Raw genomic sequence first — 23,350 nt, 5'->3', positions numbered from 1 at the left:
CCAGCAACATGCACTTGTGGCAAAGGCCAATGACATCCTGAGCTGCACTGAGAAGAGTGCTGCCAGCCAGGGGAGGGACACGATCCTTCCCCTCTGTTCAGAAGTGGTAAGACACATGTGGGTGCTGTGCCAAGTTCTGTGCTCCCCAGTACAAGAGAGACATGGATTTAATGGAGTATGTCCAGTGAAGGACCACAGAGATGATGAAAGTATTGGAGCATCTGCCATACATAGAGAGGCTGGGAAAGCTGGGACTGTTCAGCCTGGAGAGGGGAAGGCTCAGGGGGATATTATCAACATGTATAATCCACACAGTCTCCAGAGGTGTCTGCCAGCCTCAGCCACTCAGTGATTCTGTGTGATTCTGTTACTAATTTGCTTGCAGCATGCTCAAAGAGAGTATACAAAACCAACCCCATGATAATAAGAAAAACAGTTACAAGATAAAAATGAATTTCTGATCAAAATATCTACTAATATGCTTACTCAAATCAGAAAACTACTAAGCACCCTACAAGAGAGACACCTGCCTGTCACTGCAGCAGGATAAGGATGTCCAGTCCTAAGGGAAATTATACTCTCAGGCAAGAATGTAACAGAACAAATACTCAAAAAATTGCAAATTGGATCTAACAATGGCAATGAGTGGCATTTAAAATATATGTGCCTATTTAACACCCATATATAAGGATGTATATATTAACCCATACATACAGATACGTGGAAATATACATATCTATACATAAAGTATATGTGGATATGTACATGTACGCATACAAGTAGGATATATGTATAAAATATACACACATACTGATATTTTTATATACTATATACAAACACAAAAACAAATTTAAGAAGAAAGTCCCCATCAGCAACACTAATTGAAAAACAATATTTTCTTAGCTAAGCACCAAGAGTGGAACACTTACTTGGTCTACTTTTTCCTTACCATCCCTACTCTCCCCATAAACAAAGACACCATGATACACGGAGAGTATTTAACCACATTTAACATTGAAGTCACCAGATATTACTGAGAAAAAAAAACCTGTCTCTAACCTAACACCTCAAGAACAATACAACAGGAAAATAAGAAATTTACGGAAAGTGAGCTGCACTCTTCAACTCGCAAGGAATAGCCTGCTACAACAAAGTCAGGTTTTTCTCAAGTCGAAACAGAAGAGCATTATGACATTATATCAGCCACTAAAGTAAGATTACAATAACATTAGTAGTTTTTGCTTTAAATATTGCAAGCTTGACACTATCTGAAGACACTATAAACAAGAAAGCATCAAGACTCAAAGATTTGACACCTTGTCCTGCCAATAACAACATTTAAGATTCATGGTATTGTTTAGCGTAGAGATAGCTCTGGTGCTCATATCTGACAAGAGAATGAACTAAAGTTTCCTCCTATTCTTAAAGGATAACACTAAATAAAATCTTTATGTCCTGTACATACCAACGGTTCAAGACTAAATTGTGGCTTCCCAGGGATGTGAATGAAAGGAGTAGCTGCTGTCACTCCAGAAGCTACATAACTGTGCTGCAAATAGAATTAATGCTCATCACACTCACCACCTCAAGTGAAGATGTTGGCTTTGTTTCACCACCACCTTTTTGGTGAATACACTGGGATTCCAAGTATCTCAGCTACCACCACTACCAAGGGAATATAAGAGGGTTTGGGGTAATTCAGGAAATCTCTAGATTCCATTATCTGTAGTTTAGAAATACAACACAGTGACAAGCTCTATGAATTACGGCTTCTCAGGGGAATGGCATAGATAGTACAAAATGGTTTACAGCACACAGCAAAGAATAACCTGAAAATCCCAGAGCAGCAAAATAAGGCCCGAGTAGAAATCTGACTGCTTGATAATTTACAGCACAGAGGTAAAGAAGCAACAGCAGTGGGGTTGTGGGGCAGCAGGTGGATTCTGTACCAGTATTCCATACTAGTTAGAAAAAATATAAAAAAAAAAAAAAAACAAAAAAACCAACCTAAGACTAAAAACAGAACAAAACAAACCACCACGAACAACAAAATATTTAAAATTCTTAGCTTGTATTAATAACTACTGAAACTGCTGCCTGAAACTCTTAATTTTCTACAATATAAGCCATTTATCATAAGCCTTTTTTCATAATAGAAGAGTCAACAAGAATACGTGTATAGTATCTTGTCCATCTTTTGTTACCTATTGTTCAGACCTTATGTTCAAAAAATAACTTATTTCAATTATCTATTTAAACAAGATGTCTGTGACAAATTCTAAGAGGTTGTTTTGTAATGATAAGAAAATAATACATTTTGAGAAATGTTAAGTTCAAGGATTTCAACAACTCAGTCAGCAATATCCGAAACGGCAACCAACAAGCAGTAACTTTGCAAACCTTGATTGCCTGACTTTAAATATGTCTTCTTTGTTTTCTCTAGTCCTCTCACACATATATACATTCCTGAGAATAATTTCAGAAGATAATAAAACCTATTAGTCCATTGATGAATTTCATAGGTTCAAGTGATTGCCTCTTTCAATACAATTTCCCACTAAACATGCCTATATTTATTGACTTTTGAAAATCCAACTATTATAGCTTTTAAAAATGAAAACACAAAGACATCATTTTCCCCTGTAAAGATTTCGACAAATTCTAGGACGACAATTTAGGTCAGAGTCATCAAAAATAATATTTCTAGGTTTTTTTCCCAACAAGACTTAGATACTGACTCCCTATAGTAAAATTATTTCTGCTTTGAAAGCAAAGAGGAGTGTCCATACCCATGATTTCTGCATCTCAACTGCAGCTCTCCAGGCATAGCTGCAGTTTGAGGGAATAGTGAAGGGACTTATAAACACTGTGTGTACCTCTGAAACCACAAAGTTAAAAACAGACAATTTCCTGACAATCCACTTAAAGTTACCACTTGTCTTCTGCCATTACCTTCATTTTGAGGAATTTAGTATTCTAGTCAATTCATATAATTTATTCCATCCTTCACTTCTTTTCCATTACTCAAATAATGCAGCACTCATCTTATAGATTCAGTTTAAAGAAATGGTATGTGAGACCTAAGATAAAGCTTCAATCACTATAACTTAAACCTTTAGCACAGGCCTGTGTAGACTTTTGCTGACTCATTCAACTTGACTCTAAAATGTTAAAGTTAGGCTTAAAGCTTTTCCAAGTTTAGGGCATTTAGTCTCTCAATGAATTAAATGTCTATGTCACTAATCATGTTGGTATTTTGTTACTTTCAATGGAGACTGGTAGTTCTCTGACCCAATCCTAATTATACAGCTGTAATTTTTGAAGCTCATTCCTACTCAAAAACTGATAACAATATAGTAAGAGTATACTGAGTCAAAATTTATCAGAGTCTACATAAACTGTCATCTACTCATAGACTTCTAAAAGTTTTACACTATATGAAAATACACTGTTGTACAAAAATACTTCTAATGCAAGAAACTGCTTTGTAAGTGGAACAATAGTGGGGGCGTTTTTGAGAAGATTTAGACCTGAAGGTAATGAAATCATTAAATACTTACTTAGTTCTGTTCACATCACAATCCTTTTGGGAGAGTTCTTCCTGTTTCATGGCCACCTGAGATGACAAGTTACTGCATATACTACGCAACTCTTTCATTTGTTCTTTTGCTTCTGCTAAATCAGTTTCCAAACACTGTAAAGGAAGCATTTGAAATGTATTAAAGATAACGTATAGGGAAGAGTTAAAATCTGCTATGCATATTATCTACATGTATAGACATATGCACATACATATATGCAAATATTCATTGTGGTCTAAGCAAACATATATATGCATGTGTGCGTGTATGAGAAATGGGAAATAGCAGGAAAAAAAAGAAAGGGGGTATATTTCAAATTTTAGGTGATCATCTGTTCTTTAGGAAGTTTTCCTAAATTCATTTGTTTGCTGCATGTGGAAGGAGAATCCTGAATCAAATCTTTGCAAAGCAATATTACACTATTTAACTTCTGAACTGATTATGCCTTGTTTTCTGTGTAGAACTCAAAACAGGAAAAAGCTACTAACAAAAAACAGCTATAGATTCATTGTTTTAAGTTCTCACAAAGTTGCACAATATTGCACACATGAACTTAGAATCATGGATACAGATTCATTTTTGAGACTGCTTGTTAAATCTGCTCTGATTTTGCCCTTGTCATTCAGTGTAAGGAATAGTTTTTTCAGGAAAAGCAACAGCATACAAGAAAAGTTATGGAAAAGCTCATTGAAAACAATGTAAACAAGCAATGTTTACCTTTACAGTAAGCCTTATTGTAGAAGTTAATCAGCAAAATGTGAAGGTATTTCTGGGAAACACAGCAGCAAGGCAGCTTACTCAAACAAGACTTTGATTTCTACATAGTGACCTGGAGGTTTAGCAGTTTAGAAGAGTACCTCGGTCCTTAAGAAGCTTCATATGACTATTCTCCCAGAGTGTTTTGAGGCAAGAATGCAAATAGAAATATTACAGCAATATCTGAAGCAGAGTTTCGGAAGTTGGCAACAGCCTTAGACCTACTTTAGTTATTACACTACTCACAAACACAATCACTTGTTCTTGGTAAGGCAAATATTGCAGGATTCATGAATAATTTAAGATAAATACTTCCTACTAGGATAGCATCCTTAACCTACCACCAAGAGTATATCGGTTCATCTTTCGTTTACATACAGTCTTAGTCAAAAAAATTTTTAAAAGCACGGTTTTGCCTTTCAGCAAAGATGTCTCAAATATTGTTATGAATGAAAAAAAAAACAATTTATTGTCTCTCTTTAAAATAGCATTAAATTGTCATACATATTTGGATGTATCAGGAGTATACTACACATTCTTTGACTATAGACAGGAATTATTGTGTCGTGTTAATAACAGTAACATTACTGTGAGGAAATCACAAAATGCATGAGTGAATGAGGTAGGAAAACTATTTGTTTCATGATAAATCTCATGATATATACCCGGCCTACCCCATCAATGAGTCATCATTCAATCTTAAAGGCTGGGATGCAAAAATTATTTTTTCTCAGTTAACAAAAGATTTCAGAATGACAGGAGACAGTTCATTCTATCAACACATGAAAATGTTGAAGTGTAATGAAGTATTTCCAACGTACAGCCAAATAATCTTAGGGTTTCTCCTCAGTGTTTGTTTTTTTTTTTCCCCAGAGCAGCTAAATATTATTGTATACGTAAACAAAAATGATAATAGTTCACATTTTCTGTGAATAAATCCTGTTTTCCTGTCTTTACACCACACTATAGAGTTGCAGAGGTTCTTCATGGTAGAGACTGGAAAAATATCTGATCTTACCACTGCTTAAGTTCCCATCATCCACTGTAGGGTACAATACAAAGAAGAGGTAATAAATGGTTTTGTCATAAATACAACTTCAGAAGTTATACAATGGCAGAACTTGAAAACGGGGAAAAAAGTATCTTTCAGTACTTCACTCCATTTGTGACACACATGACTTCACCTTGATTTTTTTTATTCAGAAGCACTACTGGAAGGACAAAATACACACAAAAAAAGGTGCAAGGAGGGACTGCTTATATAAATGGCTTACATACCGAAATATCATATATTGAGGCATGCAGTAGAGCTTTTGTACCTAAGTCAGAAATCTAAGAAACTATAGAATACAAGTGCCACCCTTTCAGCCACCTTATCAGGTCCCTTCCTGTTAACTTGCCTCACTCAGATTTCAGCCAATACGACAAAACTTTAAAGATATATTCCCTAAATGAACAAACTAGCCACAGAAGCTTTTTCTCTCAATTTGAAAAAGCTGAAGTTTATACGCCAGTTCAGCTTCTAGTAGGTCTGGAAACAAACGGTCTTTGAAAGTGGCAAGTGACACTTTTCTGCACAGAAAATCATTTAAAGCCTGAAAAACATGAGCTAGTAATACTCTGAACAGAAGGCTGCTTTTCCAAAAGACGAATCCCTCATTTAGACCTATCATTTCTATAACCTAATACGCATTTTAAGAACATTGTTGAGGTAGCTTACACTGATGAGGTTTCATTTTTTTCTTCCACAGATACAGAAGACTAATATGAATAGCGTCTGTATACAATACCATCTAAAATATTTTTAAATATAGTGTTTATTACTGAAGAGATATGTACACAAAGAGATGCTCGTTCAACTCCCAAACACAGGGCTGAGGCAGAACTGACTTTCAGAAGCAGATATAATTTCTGAATTCAAATTATTTGTATCTACAAGCACTTTCACATTCACTTGAAAACAACAGTACAATTCTATTGCTGAATTCACTTATAAATTACTTTTTAAAGCGTTTGGGGACATATTATATTGGGGTGCATACATTAGAACATCATCGGCAGCCCAAAATCACACACACACAGAATCACACAGAATGTTAGGGATTGGAAGGGACCTCGAAAGATCATCTAGTCCAATTCCCCCACCAGAGCAGGAACACTTAGATGAGGCTACACAGGAAGGCATCCAGGCAGGTCTTGAATGCCTCCAGAGAAGGAGACTCCACAACCCGCCCTGGGCAGCCTGTTCCAGTGCTCTGTCACACTTACTGAAAAGAAGTTTCTTCTCAAATTTAAGTGGAACCTTTTGTGTTCCAGTTTGTACCCTTTACCCCTTGTCCTATCATTGGTTGTCACCGAGAAGAGCCTGGCTCCATCCTCGTGACACTCACCCTTTGCATATTTATAAACTTTAATGAAGTCACCCCTCAGTTTCCTCTTCTCCAAACTAAAGAGACCCAGCTCCCTCAGCCTTTCCTCATAAGGGAGGTGCTCCACTCCCTTCATCATCTTTGTTGCCCTGCACTGTACTCTCTCCAGCAGTTCCCTGTCCTTCTGGAACTGAGGGGCCCAGAACTGGACACAATATTCCAGATGTGGTCTCACCAGGGCAGAGTAGAGGGGAAGGAGGACCTCTCTCGATCCACTAACCACCCCCCTTCTAATACACCCCAGGATGCCATTGGCCTTCCTGGCCACAAGGGCACAGTGCTGGCTCATGGTCATCCTGCTGTCCACCAGGACCCCCAGGTCCCTTTCCTCTACACAGCTCTCTAATAGGTCATTCCCCAACTTACATTGGAACCTGGGGTTGTTCCTGCCCAGATGCAAGACTCTACACTTCCTTGTTATATTTCATTAAATTTTTCCCCACCCAACTCTCCAGCCTGTCCAGGTCTCTCTGGATGGCAGCACAGCCTTATGGCGTGTCAGCCACTCCTCCCAGCTTGGTGTCATCAGCAAACTTGCTGACAGTGCACTCTATTCCTTATCACGTAGTGTGATTATGTCGTATTTGGCCTCTGTTGATAAGAAAATTATTATCCTTTATTGTTTACAGGCGTCCTGTTAAGATGCCAAATATAACACTTGCCTCTTACAGAGAATATTTTAATATGTATCTCAGTCCTTGCAATAGTATCATGAGAAAATCAACCTCACCTACTCTGTCCACTAATAAAGGTACACAGTCACTTGTCTAACATCACAGAAGAGGAAGGGAAAAAAAAAAAGGCAGAATCTGGGACATCAGACCCATGGACACATGCAGGCTGGTGGGGACCTGGAAGGTCTCCAGACACAGCCCCTGCCTAAAGCACATTCAGGCCAGGGGTCCAACCAGGATGCTCGAGGCTTTACAAAGTGATGAAACCTCATAAGGATGGAGATAACCCAATGTCCATAGGCCACAGCCCCACCCCTGAGAAAAAGGCTTCTCCTTATCTCCAACCTCAGCTTCTCCCACTGTAGCTTGCACTGACTATCACCCTTCTGCCACGCAAAACTGTGAAGAGCCCAGCTATGTCTCCTCCATCCCCTCCTCTTGGTGCTGGAGATGCCATTTGATGGCCCCAGCCCCAGAGCCCTCACTTCTCCTGGCTGAACCAGCCCATCCCATAGTCTCTCCTCACAAGAGACAAGGTCTCCAGCCCCACTGACTCACCTCCAGTGAGTTTACTCATGTCCTTCTTGTACTGCACCCAAAAATCAGTGCAGTACCTAAAGCACAGAGCAGAGGGGGGCAACTCCTCCCCTGGCTCTCGAGGCCATGTCCTGCTCATGCTTCTCTAGGCGCTGCTGGCCCTTGCTGCATGCACAGGGCTGGCTCCAACACTGCCCACTGCCCAACAGAGCTGGAACCCAGCCACTGTGCAGCTGCAGGGTTCTGCACTTCTGCCTGTTGTCCTGTTTCTGTTAAGGTCTGCCTCGACGGCAGCAGAGCCCTTAAAACACATCCACTTCATGCCAGTTTGGTGTCACCTGCAAATCTGACAAGCGTGCCTGCTGTCCCCTCTTCCAGGTCACTGATAAACATTTTAAACAAGACAGGTCCAGGATGGATCTTGCAGTACACCACTTATTACTTTCCTACAGAGTACAACCCATTTAACACAGCTCTCTGAAGCCAAACATCCAAATAGTTCTTTTAAACATGTTGTCACCCACCTACCCAGCTGTAACATCCTAACGTGCGTACAAGAATACAGCAAGACAGTGTCAAAAATCTTGCTGAAGTTATGGTCAATCATATCCAAGCTTTCTATTGTCCACTGATACAATCATTTATAACAAAAAAAGAAGGTTCTTCAAGAACAATTCACCCTTGGTAAATCCATGATTGTTTCTAGTCATTTTTTCAGTTATGTGCCCAGAAATTACTTCCAAAATTACTTTCTACATGATTTTTCCACAAACTGAAGTGAGGCCAACCAAACTTTGTTCTTGGATTATCCTTTTTATCAGGGACCTCCCCTGATCCCTATACTGCTTCTGAAAGATGACAGGCAGTAGCCCAACAGTGACATCAGCCAGCTCTCTCAGCACCCTTAGATGGTTCAGCTGGTCCAACAGATGTGTACTAATCAAGTTCTCTCAGGTATCTCCCAACCCATCTACTCTAAGTACTTCTCCTTGAACTCTGCCTCTAGGCACAAATGCTTCAGGGGATCTTGCTGGAGAAGACTGAGGCAAAGACAACATTCAGTACCTCTGCTGTATCGACTACCCGCTGTCACTAATTCATCCTTCACTTTTGGCAACAGGCACCCATTTTTCCTGTTCAGCCTTTTACTATTGAAGTAGTCTAAGAAACTCTTGCTACACTTGCCATCACTTGCAAGTCTCAGCTGTAGGTAGATTACTACCATCCTTAAGTGTCCTAGCAATTTTTCTGAACTTCTCCTTTGTAGTTTTCACTGTTTCCACTTCCTGGATATCCCCACCCTATGCTGGAGTTCGGTGATTAATTCTCATCAGCCAAGTTGGTCTCCTGATACATCCACTTGTTTTTCTGAGTATCAGGGTGGACCATACCTGGGCTTGGAGGAAATTGTCTTTAAAGTCTTGTTAATTTTCCTAAGTTCTTTTACCATTCCATGTTGCTTCTCATGGGATTCCACCTACCACTTCTCTGAACAAGTTGAAGACTCTCCTCTTTCATGCCCAGTCTGTACTGTGCTACTCTCCTTGCTTCATTTTGTCAGGTTCTTGGTCTCCACCATTTCATGGTCACTACAGCCAAGGCTGCCATTGATTATTATTTCCTTAATCAACTTGTTCTTCTTTGTGAACAGCACATCCAGCTGTGCCCCATTTCTGCTGGATCAGAGAATACCAGTCTCAAGAAGCTAGTTCTGTCACACTCTAGACAGCACCTTGACCACTTGTGACCCCACTCTGAAACACCGATACTACTTATTGCCATCCCTGGAATCACATGGCTGTGACATACGTTTCCCTTTTGAGCATGCCTTACCAGCCAGGAAGACAGACACACAAAAAATTATTCTGTTTTCATTGAAGCTGTGGATTTTTCAATGATTTATGCAATATTAAAAGCACTATGTTTGACAACTTGAAAATTATTAAATCAGTTTAGTACACACTAGATTTTCTCTCTCAAGTATCAATAAACCATTAATTGTCCTGGGACTCCTACAATCCTTTCATCATAACCACTCCAAAGGACCCAATTTGCAAGAACTTAAATTCCCATGTTAATGGATCTGACTCAAGCTCTTTACATGGGCACAACAATTGCCAGTGGAGAAAAAAAGATGGTTCTGGGCAAGATGTTGATTAGATAGTACACTGAATATACCAGAAGATACTGTACTTTTATAGTGTAAAAAAGCACAGGATTTTAAGTGTTCATTAGCCATGTAAATAAAAAGAATCCACTAAACAACCACATATATAAGCAGCCATCACACACTTTAATACCATGTCTGTGGCTTACTTCTTATAGGAATTTAAAAATAACTTGCCAATTTTCACCAAACAAGAAAAGTATCATTTAAACAGAAGATACAGTATTCTGTACAACGTATTCAATTACTTCCTTTTTCATTTTATCATAAACTATGAAAATAACTTCTTAATGTATTTTATGTAATAAAAAGGCTGCTCACAGAGTGGAGCCCTCTGAAGGCTAGGACACAATTTATTCGAAACTGCAGTTAAAGTTTTAGAGTGTTCTTCCAAAACAATAAATATCAAGCCTCTTGAAATCAGATTATAGGTAAGTAAATTACATACAGAAAATAATTGTGTATGATAACACTTTTAAGCTTTTATTATTTCACATATATATTTTATCTTAAAATACAGTATCTTATTTTTTAATGATTACATTTTAAGATTACTATTTGAAGTTAGATTCCTGCTTTGCAACATCAATTTTTAAAAAGCTGTGGGTCTTAAGTGAAGAAATGTAAATGAATGCAAGTCCCCACTGGTAGATTTGAATATATAACTTGTTATTTAAAGAAAATAACGTGTAGTGCAAATGTCTGGAGAAGTCAATTCTGAAACAACATCCAGGAGTCCACTCCACTTCGTACCTTTATTCTAGCATCATTGCCAGATTTTTCTGTTTTCCACTGTGCCTCCTGCTTCCTCAGTTTCTCCAGGTCATTTAGCAGGTCAGCACAGCATGTATTTAATCCCTTATTTTCCTCCTCCAGGTTTTTTATAACCAGCCTGTTTTGCTCTTCCTTCTTCCGTGCACACTCCTCAGTGTCCTGTAGAACAGTACCACAAGGGCCGATAAACAAAAAAAGTGAGAACTAATCAGCAAATATAAACTGTGCAGTTTTACCCTCACAGCAGCTTCTTCTATATTTGATGGCCAAGGTCACCTGTGTACTTTTATTGGCCTCTTTCATGCAGGTGGAAGGGTCATATTTTTTAGCTGGATGACAGCTTTGATGAGTACACATTTGCAAAGAGCCCATTAATTGATCAAGCTGCCTTTGATGCTGTCCCCAGCTATTTTTGAGACCCACACAGACATATCCTCCCAGACCTCGGCTTTATCAATTAATAATGCCAGTCCCATCAGAATCTAATTACAAGAAGCCACATCTTCACACTCCTACTTTCTTTGCTCCATTTCCATCATTAACTATTTATCTGAAAGTTATAAAGCTTGGATTCTTGGCTTTAAAGCATCTTCCTCGGAGTTGGTATGTGAGAAAATGGTAAGGTACAGCAAGGCCTAAGGCAATTTTTCCTCCAAGCTTGTCACTTTCTGTGCCACAAAGGCTGACATTGCTTAAAGAACTACTTCAAAGCTACAGTGTTATGAAACTATGTACAAGTCAATATACCTTAAGTTCTTGGCTTTTATCTTTAAATTTCTGGTTCAAGTTACTGAATTCATTCTTCAAATGGGCATTTTCCTCATCCACAGCAATTTTTGTCTGTATTAAGTTGTTTATCTCCTGCTGCTGTCCTGTGAGTCTCTATTTAAAAAAAAAAAAAGAATCTGTTAATAGACAAAAAGTGATTGTAAAAGAACATGCAGGTACTGGATTCTAGACCTGTGCATTTTAGGTTTATGAAATGTAACAATCTGATATATGTGGTTTTATAGCATTATTTTCATTTTATTAGTACTTTAATCGTACTCAAAACTGCGTGACTATACTACACATTAACGTAAACGAGGAACTGAACGTCTTGCTGTCACTAAACAAAAAGAGTCCATAAATGCAGAACTGAATGGAAATTATTCAGTCAAGTTTAGCAAAGACAGTAATTTGCAGAAGTTATATTTGTGGTTATGGATTAAGAAAAAAATAGAATATTGTTTCACTTGCACTTTTAGCATAACAAAGATCAAGCCAAAATGTAGGGTTCAAAATTCTCCAGAATTTGTGAAGACAATGAGAAATAGCTATTAACTGAGGCAACCAAATAAATTATGATACAAAATAGCTGTAAAAAGGAAATTAAGTCAAACTGAATTTGCAACTGAAGGAAAATAACAAAGACTGTTCAGTGCGCCCACGCATAGTGAAATCTCATTGCCATCAAAAAAAAACAACTTCAACTTCCTGTGTTAGATACTTGCATTCTATTCTTATGGCATTCATATTAATACACCTTCACTCTTAAATACATATTAGCACTCTGCATTTTTCTTCAAGAGCCTGTTTTAATTCCATGTACTGTCCCCTTCCCTGTCTAAATCAAAATGGCATTTATCTGAAACATTTTCCTAACAGTAACACTGTAACTGTAGTAAGAAACAGATGAAATTTATCTCAGGACAAAAACACAACTGCTTTGCCTCTAATATACAAGCTACATGAAATGCATTCAGAAACATGAAAAATTATCAACAAGAGGGTATACCTTTAGATTATTCTACAACACTGCTGAGAACATACATAAGCGTTTTCAACCTCCAAATGGTTAAATCTGGTTCACATGTATGTCAGACATGAGAAAGAATGAAAACGTGATGAGGAATAAAAAACAACAACATGTAAACGAATGCGTTTTAAGTCATATCCAACAACCACTTACTGTACACTTAAATGTAACAACGAGATAAAAAACCAAACCAAACCAACAACGGTGTCACAGGGAACTCCAAGTTGGTGTCTCACAAGGAGACGGGCAGCAGAGGCAGCGGCAGCGGGGAGAGCGAAGCCGTGAGGCCAGCTCACAGTGTCAGTGTCACCAAAGCACCCGCTGTGCACAGCGAAACTGCTCACAAAGCCACCACCACCAAGGGACGGGGAAGTTTTGCAGGTCTGAGCAGCAATTTGAATTCTCCTCAAGACATACACACTCTTCTCCGTATTCTGCACAAGCTATTACTGAGCACAAAGTACATCTTCTCTGGCCTTTCTGCTGCACCATGTTGTAACGTTTGACAACTAGCTTAAGAGACAATAAACTACCTTTCCACTATTACCAGAGTTAAATCATATAAAAAGCACTAATTTCACATATTTGATTATAAGACTAAGGTTGGCAGAAAACATTTCTTTATGAATTATTATTTAAACCACTAGTAAGCTGGTGTGACAGTAAGGCATGAGAAAAATATGTATTTGAAGATATACATAGTCTATGTGTTAAGCAAATGTCTTAGCCAATAAAAATGCGCACAACTATTTGTTTGTGTGGACTGTATCTTTGCCTCCTTCTTTGTTTCACTTCTACTTTTTAACAAAGACCTTTGTTGTAACTTTTTTCAAATGACTGAATATCTGCCTCTCTTCTGTAGACCTCTTCACCTTTTCCGCACAGGACATTCTCACCTTCCTTGCAAATATTTTTATAGTTTTATTTCTTCTTCTACCACCAACTCTATAGATTTGTTTATCCATATTTATTATCTCTCTGAGCACTATTTCTATACACACTGTTACAAATATGGCAGCATTTCTTACAAAATAGAAAAAAAAAAAAAGAAAAAAAAAACACAAGAACAAACTCTACAACCAGTTCAGCATATAAGAAAGGCAACTTGTGTAGCAAACACAAGAAAACAGACATAATGTTTAGTAAATTGTGTCGGGAGGCATGAAGGCTGTTTTTTTCTGCACTAAAGATTTCACTTCATCAAGAAAAAAAATATTCTCTTTGTTGCATACGCAATAGCAGCCACAGTAGAATCCAAAGAATATAGAAAACTATGTACTTTCTAACGGTGGTCTCTAAAAACACGGATAAGAAAGTGAATGTGAAGACAGTAAAAAAATGAGAATAAAAGTTGAGAAAAAAGTGAAAGAAAATACAAAAACCTCACATTGTCATATCTTGGATTTTTGCCTGAGATGTCATTCATTCCAAAAGCAGACAAAAAATCAAACAAACAAAACACCTAACTTGTATTTAAAAGTGTTAATTGGTGATTTAATGTTGAACATATAGCATACTGGTTTGTTTTTTTTTAAATATAACTAACTCCCCTACAGAGGCTCATTCTACAACCCTGGCACTTTGAACAGACTCAAGTCAAAGTTTGCCTAAGATTAAAGACCTTCTGTTTACTCCAAAGAAAAACTAAACCTGAATTTCAGATTCAGAATTTTTTATGAAACTTTTCTCAGAGACACAATACAGTGTATAAACCTTCTCAGCCTAGTTCGTTACCAGTAGACATTAAGGGAGGGGAGAATAAAATTAAGAAACTCCTCTTAACTGAGGGCTCCCCTCTTTCATGTCTTGAACCTACCAGACACCAGGCTCAAATTTCACTACTCAAAAAGCAACATACTTACTCTTCAGATATATTATTACAGTTACAGGAACAAGTTGTTGCTGGCAGAAATGATTTAGTTGTATTTGTAAAAAGGTATGAATCCACATTACCATGGAAAGCATCAGTTATTTTGTTTGACTTCCTTCCACTGCCTGGGTCACCATAGAATTTGAGTAAGCATCTCCTTTGAGTCTTTCTTCCAGCTCATTACTACTTGTTCAACATTCATGAAGACAAAACCTATACTTGAAAAAAACACCCTGAGAAACTCTACCTACTTGAAAGAGCCTGTTGGCTCTAAAAGAGTTAAATAGTCACATACAGTGCTGAAACTGGTAAGCATATGTGCATTTATGAAGTGAAATCAAAGATCTTTGGGTCCTGTTCGGAATGGGACGTTTTCCAGCAATTCAGGGGACGAATGGAGACACGAAGGTATAAAAGTGCAACTAGCTATTTCAAATGTTTGTTCCATATTGCTGAGATGAAATTTTAAACTCAAATAAGCTACTCATTTTGCATACTTTGCTAGATAATCAGACAGATTATCCTGAATCAGACTTGCACACTAATTACTTATCCCTACAACTGACCCACTTAAGAATTTAAATCAATCAAAAGTCAAATATGCCATATCAATCACTAAGTGGCAAACTCACCTGAATAGTCCACAAAGTTGTCTACTGCAGCAGTAGTGAAACTTTATTTCAGTACATTATATCTGCATGAAAAAAATCCTGTTATGTTTCCAAGCCCTTTACTTGGGTACCAATTTATTGGCTCTTATCACTACCTCTAAATGAATTGAACTTTTACTTTCATATCTGCTCATTTCATACACTCACAAGGAAGGGGAAAAAAAACAGGAGTATTACTCAAGAGCCGTGACTGAGTAGAAATAAGGGTCATAAAGAAGAATTTCTGAGATACAGACAATTAAGTAAATTATCATCTGCCTTTGCCTGTGCAGCTGTTTTTGCACTTTGCTTCCTCAACCTATGAATTACCTTGTGTAATAGGAGGAAGAGAGTAAAGACAGATTTCTTACAGCAGAGAAAACAAGCTGTGTTCCTAAAAGGCTACACCACTCTGGTAGGCAAGTGAAACAGCAGAAAAAAACCCATACCTGACCAACACTCAGGGCAACCTCCCACATGAGGCTATTTTGACAGACTTCAGCAGCTAAAAACACTCATCAGGAATTCAGCTATTCCCACAGTATCTAGTGTTTTTGTCTAGATACCATGAAAGACAGGGTAATGCCACACAAGAACAATCTCAACTTACATTTTGCATTGACTTCAGCTATACTTGTTTGAATACAACAGGACAAAAGCAACGTTCAATGGGCTTTTGACAGCTCGGTCCTCAAGAATTATTAAAAAAACTCATACAACTAAGACAAGTAGAGTACACTTCCAAAGGCTTTTCCATAGACAAATTTCCAAATACAAGAGAGGAAGCTGTATTGTAGAAGTTAATTTGCTCTAATGAAAACCAAAGGAATCTGACTTTACCCTTCTGTTTATCTGGGAAGAATCAAAGAGTATCCCCCTTGTATACGGCTGGAGCCCAGAATGCTCCAGGCAACAGTACCTACAAAGAAACACTGTGGCCTGGTGGAGCTGTCTTTTGATGTTTACAAGGACTGTAATTCCATATTTTTTTTTATATTTTCCTTTCCCATGGCATCTCTTTAGCTACAAACACAACATATTTTCACCCCCTAATCATGTCACATTATTTACCAGCAAAAACTACTACTTTTTAAAATACTTTCATATCAATCTGCAGAAGAAGCAAAACCACATCAAAGCAAGAAAATGAGCAACAAAAACAACAGAACAAAACTGAAAGGGGAAAACAGTCCTTTTTTTGTTTTAGCTCTGAACACCTCAGCGTCTTTTCATGGCAGTAGTATAATTATCTGTCAGTATTTCATGTGAGCAGATATAGAAAAAGTTTTTTAATTGAACTTCATTTTTATCCTGTGTGAATCTAGATAGCGTACTACCATATGAAGATGGTTAAAGTAGCTCAGAAACATAACTCTTTAATATTAGGAGTCTGTTTCCAAGAGGAATACAACTACCAAGAGTTATGGACTGTTTGATGTTGCGGACATCATCAATGAACTTCTGCTCTTCAGTGAGAGATTTCTTTAATCCGTTACACAAAAAACAAGCAGAAAGGCCTATGAAAAAACAGCCGTACATGCCATTACTGCATTAAGTGTTCTCTAAATTTTTACATTTTGGGGGTGGAGGGCTGGCTGGAAGCCACTCATAGTTCCGCAGTTTGAAATTTGATCAGACTGTGCTATTGAACCAGTATGGCGTACCTTTCTCTAAAGAGGTTCATAAAATGTAGGAAAGAGCGTGCTTTATTTCACATCAAGAAGTTAACTCAAATACCTCCTGATAAGCTTATCAAAATATCCCTAAAAACCATTCTAGCAGAAATGCAAATCTGACACATATATCCTTTGTTGTTGCTGCTAACAATACAAAGATGAAACAATGCACCTTGCTTCTGTCACTGGATGCAAAAGCACTTCATGAAAAAACCTCAAGTCTCTGCACCACAATATTAATAGTGTCCATCTATGACTGTAGTGAACGGACATGCATTCAATTTCCATTACCAAAGGAATCAGGGTAACTAATAAACACTATATGCTGTGCTTTCTTAAATCTTTATTAGAAGCTTTTACTCTGCAGTAGTACACTTCTAATATAACACGCACACAAAAAAAACACAAAGAAAGTAACTGGAACTGATGAAAAATTCAAGTATTTTCCCCCCAAGCAGTAACTTTTAATGAAATTCTAACATCTTAAGCAGAAACAGAATTCATTTATTAATGAAATTATTTTACTAAAACTTAAATGTGAAAATATTGTTTTTTCTTTTAAACTTCTTTTCCTCAAAATTTCCACTACAAGATCTACATATTTATTCTTGCCCCTTCATCATCTCTGTTTTCCCACCAAGTAGTTGAGATTGACTCACAACATTCCTTTCTCTTCCAACTTTCCTTTTTTTCTATCAGGAATTTAACAATAAGTAGACACCACTAGAAATGTATCTGTGACATTTCATAGCTATCCTTGATTTAGCTTTTGCAAATTTCTCTTTAGAGTTTTTCATTGCTCTAAACTTGAACGCTTATATGCATCTTCAACAAATAACATTCCCAGTCATATTTTCATACAGCCCTCCCAAATAAAGAAAAACAGAAAAGAAAACAAAATTGAATGAACAAAATAAATTCGCTTTCATCTCATGACTATTCATTAGATTCTTTAATTATTTTCCTACGTAGGATGAACAGAAGTTCTACGTAAATAATTCATGAAAAGTTAACCATATGTTATAGAAGTCATCTGCTGCATTTTGCAGTCTGTGTGGTGTACTTTCGTAGTCAAAATGACACTAGCTGGTCACGATATAAAACACAAGCTATTTTTAAATCCATACTGCACCAAAAGTAAAATGCCAACAGTGGTACCTGATTCTACAGTATCTTTCCAAAGGATGCCTCTATTCACAGTTAACTATTCAACTTAGAACTTGACTCCTAACAAGGACAGAAAAAAAACAAGGAAAAACAGCAACTGACGTAAACTGGATTAAAATTTAGTTTATGCAATAGTATAATGAGTACATATCCCATTAGCAATTCCTACTTTTCACACCTGCCCTTACACTGTGACAATCTTAAACAAATTAAAAAAAAAAAAAGCTGCAAAGAGGAATTGAAGTGAGGGAGTTCGCTTGATTTTCATACCACCAGAAACTTGTTTGTTCTTCTTTATCCCATCCCATCTCATCTCCCTCAGATTAAACAATTAAAAGAACTGTTTCTAAGAAAAAGAAGTATGAAGCTACAAGCAGGCATCTGCACATCCATTCCCAAAATGAATGATAATTTTTTAACACCTGTTTCTATCAATAGTAGATGTGAAACAAAACATAGTAACTTAAAGATGTGTACAAGGAAAAACACTCTTAAAACACTGTCCATGCAAATGTGCTTTACCTACTATTTATGTGTGGAGAAAAAGGGCAGGTCTTTTTTTGCAGGAGTAAAAATCGAAAATGAAGATTCTTTAAAGCTCACTCTTAGAGGTTCGAGTAAAATGGTTCTACAGAGAATCAGGCCAGAAATATGAGCAGCTGACTTCACCCCACATGTAGGGAATATGTAATTACTCATTCTACCACTAGTTGGTCTTGCTCCTGAATTCTCACCTGACCCATAGATTAAGCCGTGGTCAAACACTAGAATCTATTATAGACACCATGTTCCCTGTTACCCTCTTTGAACTTCTCTAATGCAATTAATTTTGTGTTTTCAGCAAAGTTTGCTGTCTTAATCAGACCACCTGACGGAATTTCTCAGTATTTGAACATGTAGTGACAATAAACTGTGCCGTCGTGTATCAGTCAGTCTTGCGACTCCAGCACCTCAGCTTCACTAGCAGCAAAGCAACCATCTCCAACCACTAATCTGCTAAGTAAATCACAGCACTGGCAAAACGTTTTTATGATGTGCACCATTCCGTTCCACCAAACAGCTCCTTGCAGCTACACTGTACCACATTCCTTCTCTCATCCACTAAGAACAAAGCTCTACTATTCACTTCTTACGACATTCTAGAAGGTTTTGTATCCATTCTGCTGGTTCCTCCTGCTGCACAGGGGTTGCGCAAACATTGCCACCAGCTGCATTTCAGCATTGATAAGGGAGCCACAAATACTGTTTCTGGCACATGTGCAATAGCTTTGCCATCTCTGAAACGAGGAATACAGAAGCTCCTTGCCCTGCAAGGGGGCAATATTTAGAGGCAGTTTTTCACAAAACAAACAAACACACACACTCCTCTAATTTGGAAGTGAGGCAGCACTGGGGAAAAAAGCTGTAGCTTCACACTAACCCAGCACCTCTTCCACTATAGCATGTATTGCAGTAATGCATCTGCAAGATTTAAAGAGTAACTGACAATATAATCTGATAATCTCACCACATCTCTAAAACCTCACTTTAACCATAAACTTCTCCAAGTAAGTCCCCTTTCCTCTTTTTTCTAGTGATTCTCTGTACCAGGACAGACTGGATTTTCTACAGGACCTGTAACACAGCTCTGCAGACTGGCACTGTCCAGTACTCTGATATGTTCCTCTCAGCAGCTACATTCTGAAACTATGGAAAGCAGCAGCCCAGCCCAGGGAGCAGAGAATCCAAAATGTCTTCTCTACCCCCTATTCTCTCTGCTAATTCCAAATCAAAACCAACAGTATGCTAAAATGGGCTTTTCCCTTCACTGAAGAAGACGACCTTGACGGAACTGGGTATTTTTTTTCTACACTTTATTCCTCAGCAAGGCCTATAGAAGGTGCTCGGAGTGAGTTCGCCTCTGTCTCTGGAAGCATGCATGACTATGTGAGATCTGCAGGAAACGATGCCTACTAGCATCTACTCCTGACACAGCAATATTTCATTACACTCACATACATCAATGCTGCCAGATCAGGTGTAGTAAATAAAGAACAGCTGTTGCTATGATCAACTTTTCTGACAAGCTCCTTCCTAAGTGTGGTCAGCAGATTCGTAAGGGCAAAACCTAATCTCTAAGGGCACGGCATGATTTTTTCTGCTACCTGGTCCTTAAGAAACAATGATTTTCTTGAACTTGAGAAACTTTGCCTGTATATACGCAAGAAGTCATGACATACGAAAAGATTCTTTCCCAGCAATGTCCTTAAAGAAGTAATAAAATCCAGCTACACTCTTACACTCTACACTCTTAAAACTACACTGACTTTAAAATTAAAAAATATTGTGTCACTAAGCAATCAGTTAATGCACTGAAGACAGGCAAGAAGTTAACCTCTTCCACAATAAAAACGGTTTCCTAAGGCTTTAGAAACCATTTTTAATCTCCAAAAGAAAGGCTATCCCATTGTAACCTTAATTGGCTACATGATAACCATTTTTACCTGGATTGAACAAGAAATTTCTCAAACTAGACTGCAGCTGCCCAGAGGATGAATGGAATCAAAAAGATGACCTCCCCCTTCTTTCCGGGCTTCAATATTGAGCTCTGCTAACATAAGAATCGAGCATTTTGAATCAGTGGAATGGGCAGAGGACAAGAAGCACCAGATTTCTTAGTGTGCTTTTTTCTGTCTAATCAAGCGCAGCTACTATTTCAGGCTATTTTTGTAGAAACACCACTGACAACACGAAGGCTGATTAATAAAGATCCAGAAGCCTTAGCCGACTGCAGACTTGGCTACCTAGGCAAATTAAAGAAAAGATGAAGCATGGATTTGCAGTAGACATACAAGAACACCCAATATACCTGCTTTTTTGCAGATTAAGTAGGAAAACTCTTTCCTCAAAATGGAGTAAGCTACCCCACAGAAACATGTTTTCAACTTGCAAAGAAAGTATTCCTAGTGGAAATTCACACAAAAGTACTAATGAGCTGAAAAGGTACACTGTAATTTACAGCTTATTAATTTCTTCAGACAATCAAGCCCACAGGTATTAGCCATAGGCATCATACCACCTACCTCAAGTAACCTTCTATCAATAAACCAGAGTCAGCAACTTTCAACTATTTGATTAATAAATACATTTTCCTCCTCATCTTTCTCACTCAGAACAGCTCCTTAACAAAATTTCCTCCCCTTAATTCTGTGAGAAAACTAACTAGAAGACAGCAAACAGCAAGGCACAAATACATATGAATATTCACTGATGCAGTTCAAAGGTTTCACCACTGAAGGCTTATCCCTCTTCCAAGGCACAAATTGAGTAAAATGATCTTTTAGGAGGTGGTTAAAAATAAAAGAAAGTGTCAGTGTCCTCAGATATTCTTCACTCACAATATCTATAAATCTCATTCACTGGAGAAACTTTTTTTGCAAAGAGTTTATAAACTTTGCATAATCTCATCACTACTGACACATTCATCCAATCTCCCTATTACTGAAATTATCCTCATGTTCCTCATTACACAAGAATAATCAAGGTTATATGCTACCAAAAATAAAGTGTTTAGATGGCAATAAGGTGTGTATACATTTGTCTTAATTTAATAACAGCATTTTATTACAAAGAAAAACACAATCAGGTGAAGGTACAAAAGTGAAGAAAAATTTATTAGTGTTAATTAATGCTTGAAGGTAGAATTATGCTTCTTTCAATTGGACCCATTAAAGAGGCTTTAATATAGATTTGCACAGCAAGCTGAAGATTTTCAAGTGCAGATAATGAGGCAAGCTAGTACTATTTTAACCCCTCTGGAGTATAATCAGTTGATAAGGTTTTGAAACGTTACAAGGTCTAGGACAAAAAGATTAGCTTTAGTTCTTCCAGATCAAAATTGAAACCTAATTAATTAAGAATGTTATGGTACACTGAAAAGGTTTACTGCTACTTTTCGCATCTTTAATTTCATCTTCTAAGGAAAACAGGTGAAGATATTACAACTTATCTATTGCATGAATGGTAAAAGACTGACTTCCCTGTTCCCACATAATCCTCTAAACTAATTCATTAAATTAAAAAATGTTAATGCATTCTTCCAAAAAATTCACCTTATTTTAAAAGGAAAAAAAGCATCCGTGATCTATTTGTGATATATGCAAATATTATAAATTTAATATGTCAGGCAGTGAATGTTCCCAAAGAAAAGGGAGAAAGAATTAAGATATCTGTAGCAGTCAGCCTTCGGAAGAAGAATAATTAAAATTCTAGGACAGCAAGTTATCCACTTAAAGTCAGCAGTTAAAAATTATTTAACTTGCAACTCACTGAGAAATTATGTATATATGGCAAGGATATATCACTAATGAGAAAAGAGTTTTGAACCAGTGTGTAAACCAAAAATGACAGCAGTAAGATCACCATAGCAATATAGCCACTAACCTCAAAGGAGTAAGATTTTTAGGACACAGCATTTAGAATAAGTGTTGTATGCCAGATGAGGCACAGCTGTGACCATCAAGACCAAAAGTTACCAATGAACTAATTACAGAGACAAGAAAAAAAAAAAATATATATATATATATATAAAAAAAAAAGTAAGGAACAAAGGGAAAAATGCAATGGAAAATTCCAATACAATATATTTTGTCCTTAATTTATGTGCAATAACAGGTGAAAAAACAACTTACATTTTTTAATAAATACTACGTTTATTTGAACTTTTGAATGGCACATTTTAAATGCTCCACATTATTTGATCTTTAAAATGTGTAAGAAATATGTAGCTATGCAATAAACTCATGGGAACAAAAAAAAAAGTCATGCATTTATCTAAAACTGAAGACTATAACACTGAAATTTAGGAAACGTGCACAATAGACTGATGTCATGCTGAAATACATAACAATTCAATGCATGTAACCTGATTCAATGATATTAGACAGAAGTTTTGTAAAATTCTGATTTACACTGATTATTGCCTTGAAAGCCACAAGTCCCATTCTCATGAATATTTGGGCACTTTTTTCCCCATTTTCGTTATACAGAAGTGATTAAAGACCACAATGCTTCTCAGTCATAAGTTTCTAAGTTATTCACTTTAGTTGATTTTCAGTAATATCCATTAAAACTGAAACTGTTCAAACAGCTGAAATATCTCATTACAAATCAAGCTAATTTAGATCTTCATTAAAATAGCTACATGCATCTCACATAGGGTGTAGGGAATACGCTTTCTTATTTACAGTAATTTTAAGAGGGCTCTTAAGCATGTCAGGACAAAGGCCAAGC

The 23,350-nt window shown here is 37.3% G+C and overlaps 1 protein-coding gene across 4 annotated transcripts in view; it reads right to left on the bottom strand.

Annotated features, from left to right (window-relative positions):
* The window catches only part of CNTLN (centlein), a 194,292-nt gene that overhangs the window by 135,620 nt on the left and 35,322 nt on the right, over window positions 1-23,350 (bottom strand). For all 4 annotated transcript variants that reach the window (XM_065046182.1, XM_065046183.1, XM_065046184.1 and 1 more), the window contains 3 exons: window positions 11,666-11,800; window positions 10,898-11,077; window positions 3,561-3,694 (listed from right to left, as the gene is read on the bottom strand). In XM_065046182.1, coding sequence (XP_064902254.1) covers window positions 3,561-3,694; window positions 10,898-11,077; window positions 11,666-11,800 — 449 coding nt within the window. The remainder of the gene's footprint in view (window positions 1-3,560; window positions 3,695-10,897; window positions 11,078-11,665; window positions 11,801-23,350) is intronic.

This window comes from Columba livia, chromosome Z, assembly GCF_036013475.1.
Source record: "Columba livia isolate bColLiv1 breed racing homer chromosome Z, bColLiv1.pat.W.v2, whole genome shotgun sequence".
In the NCBI taxonomy this organism is placed as follows: domain Eukaryota; kingdom Metazoa; phylum Chordata; class Aves; order Columbiformes; family Columbidae; genus Columba; species Columba livia.
The sequence above is the reverse complement of the archived record's forward strand: the minus strand, read 5'-3'. Positions and strand labels throughout refer to the sequence as shown.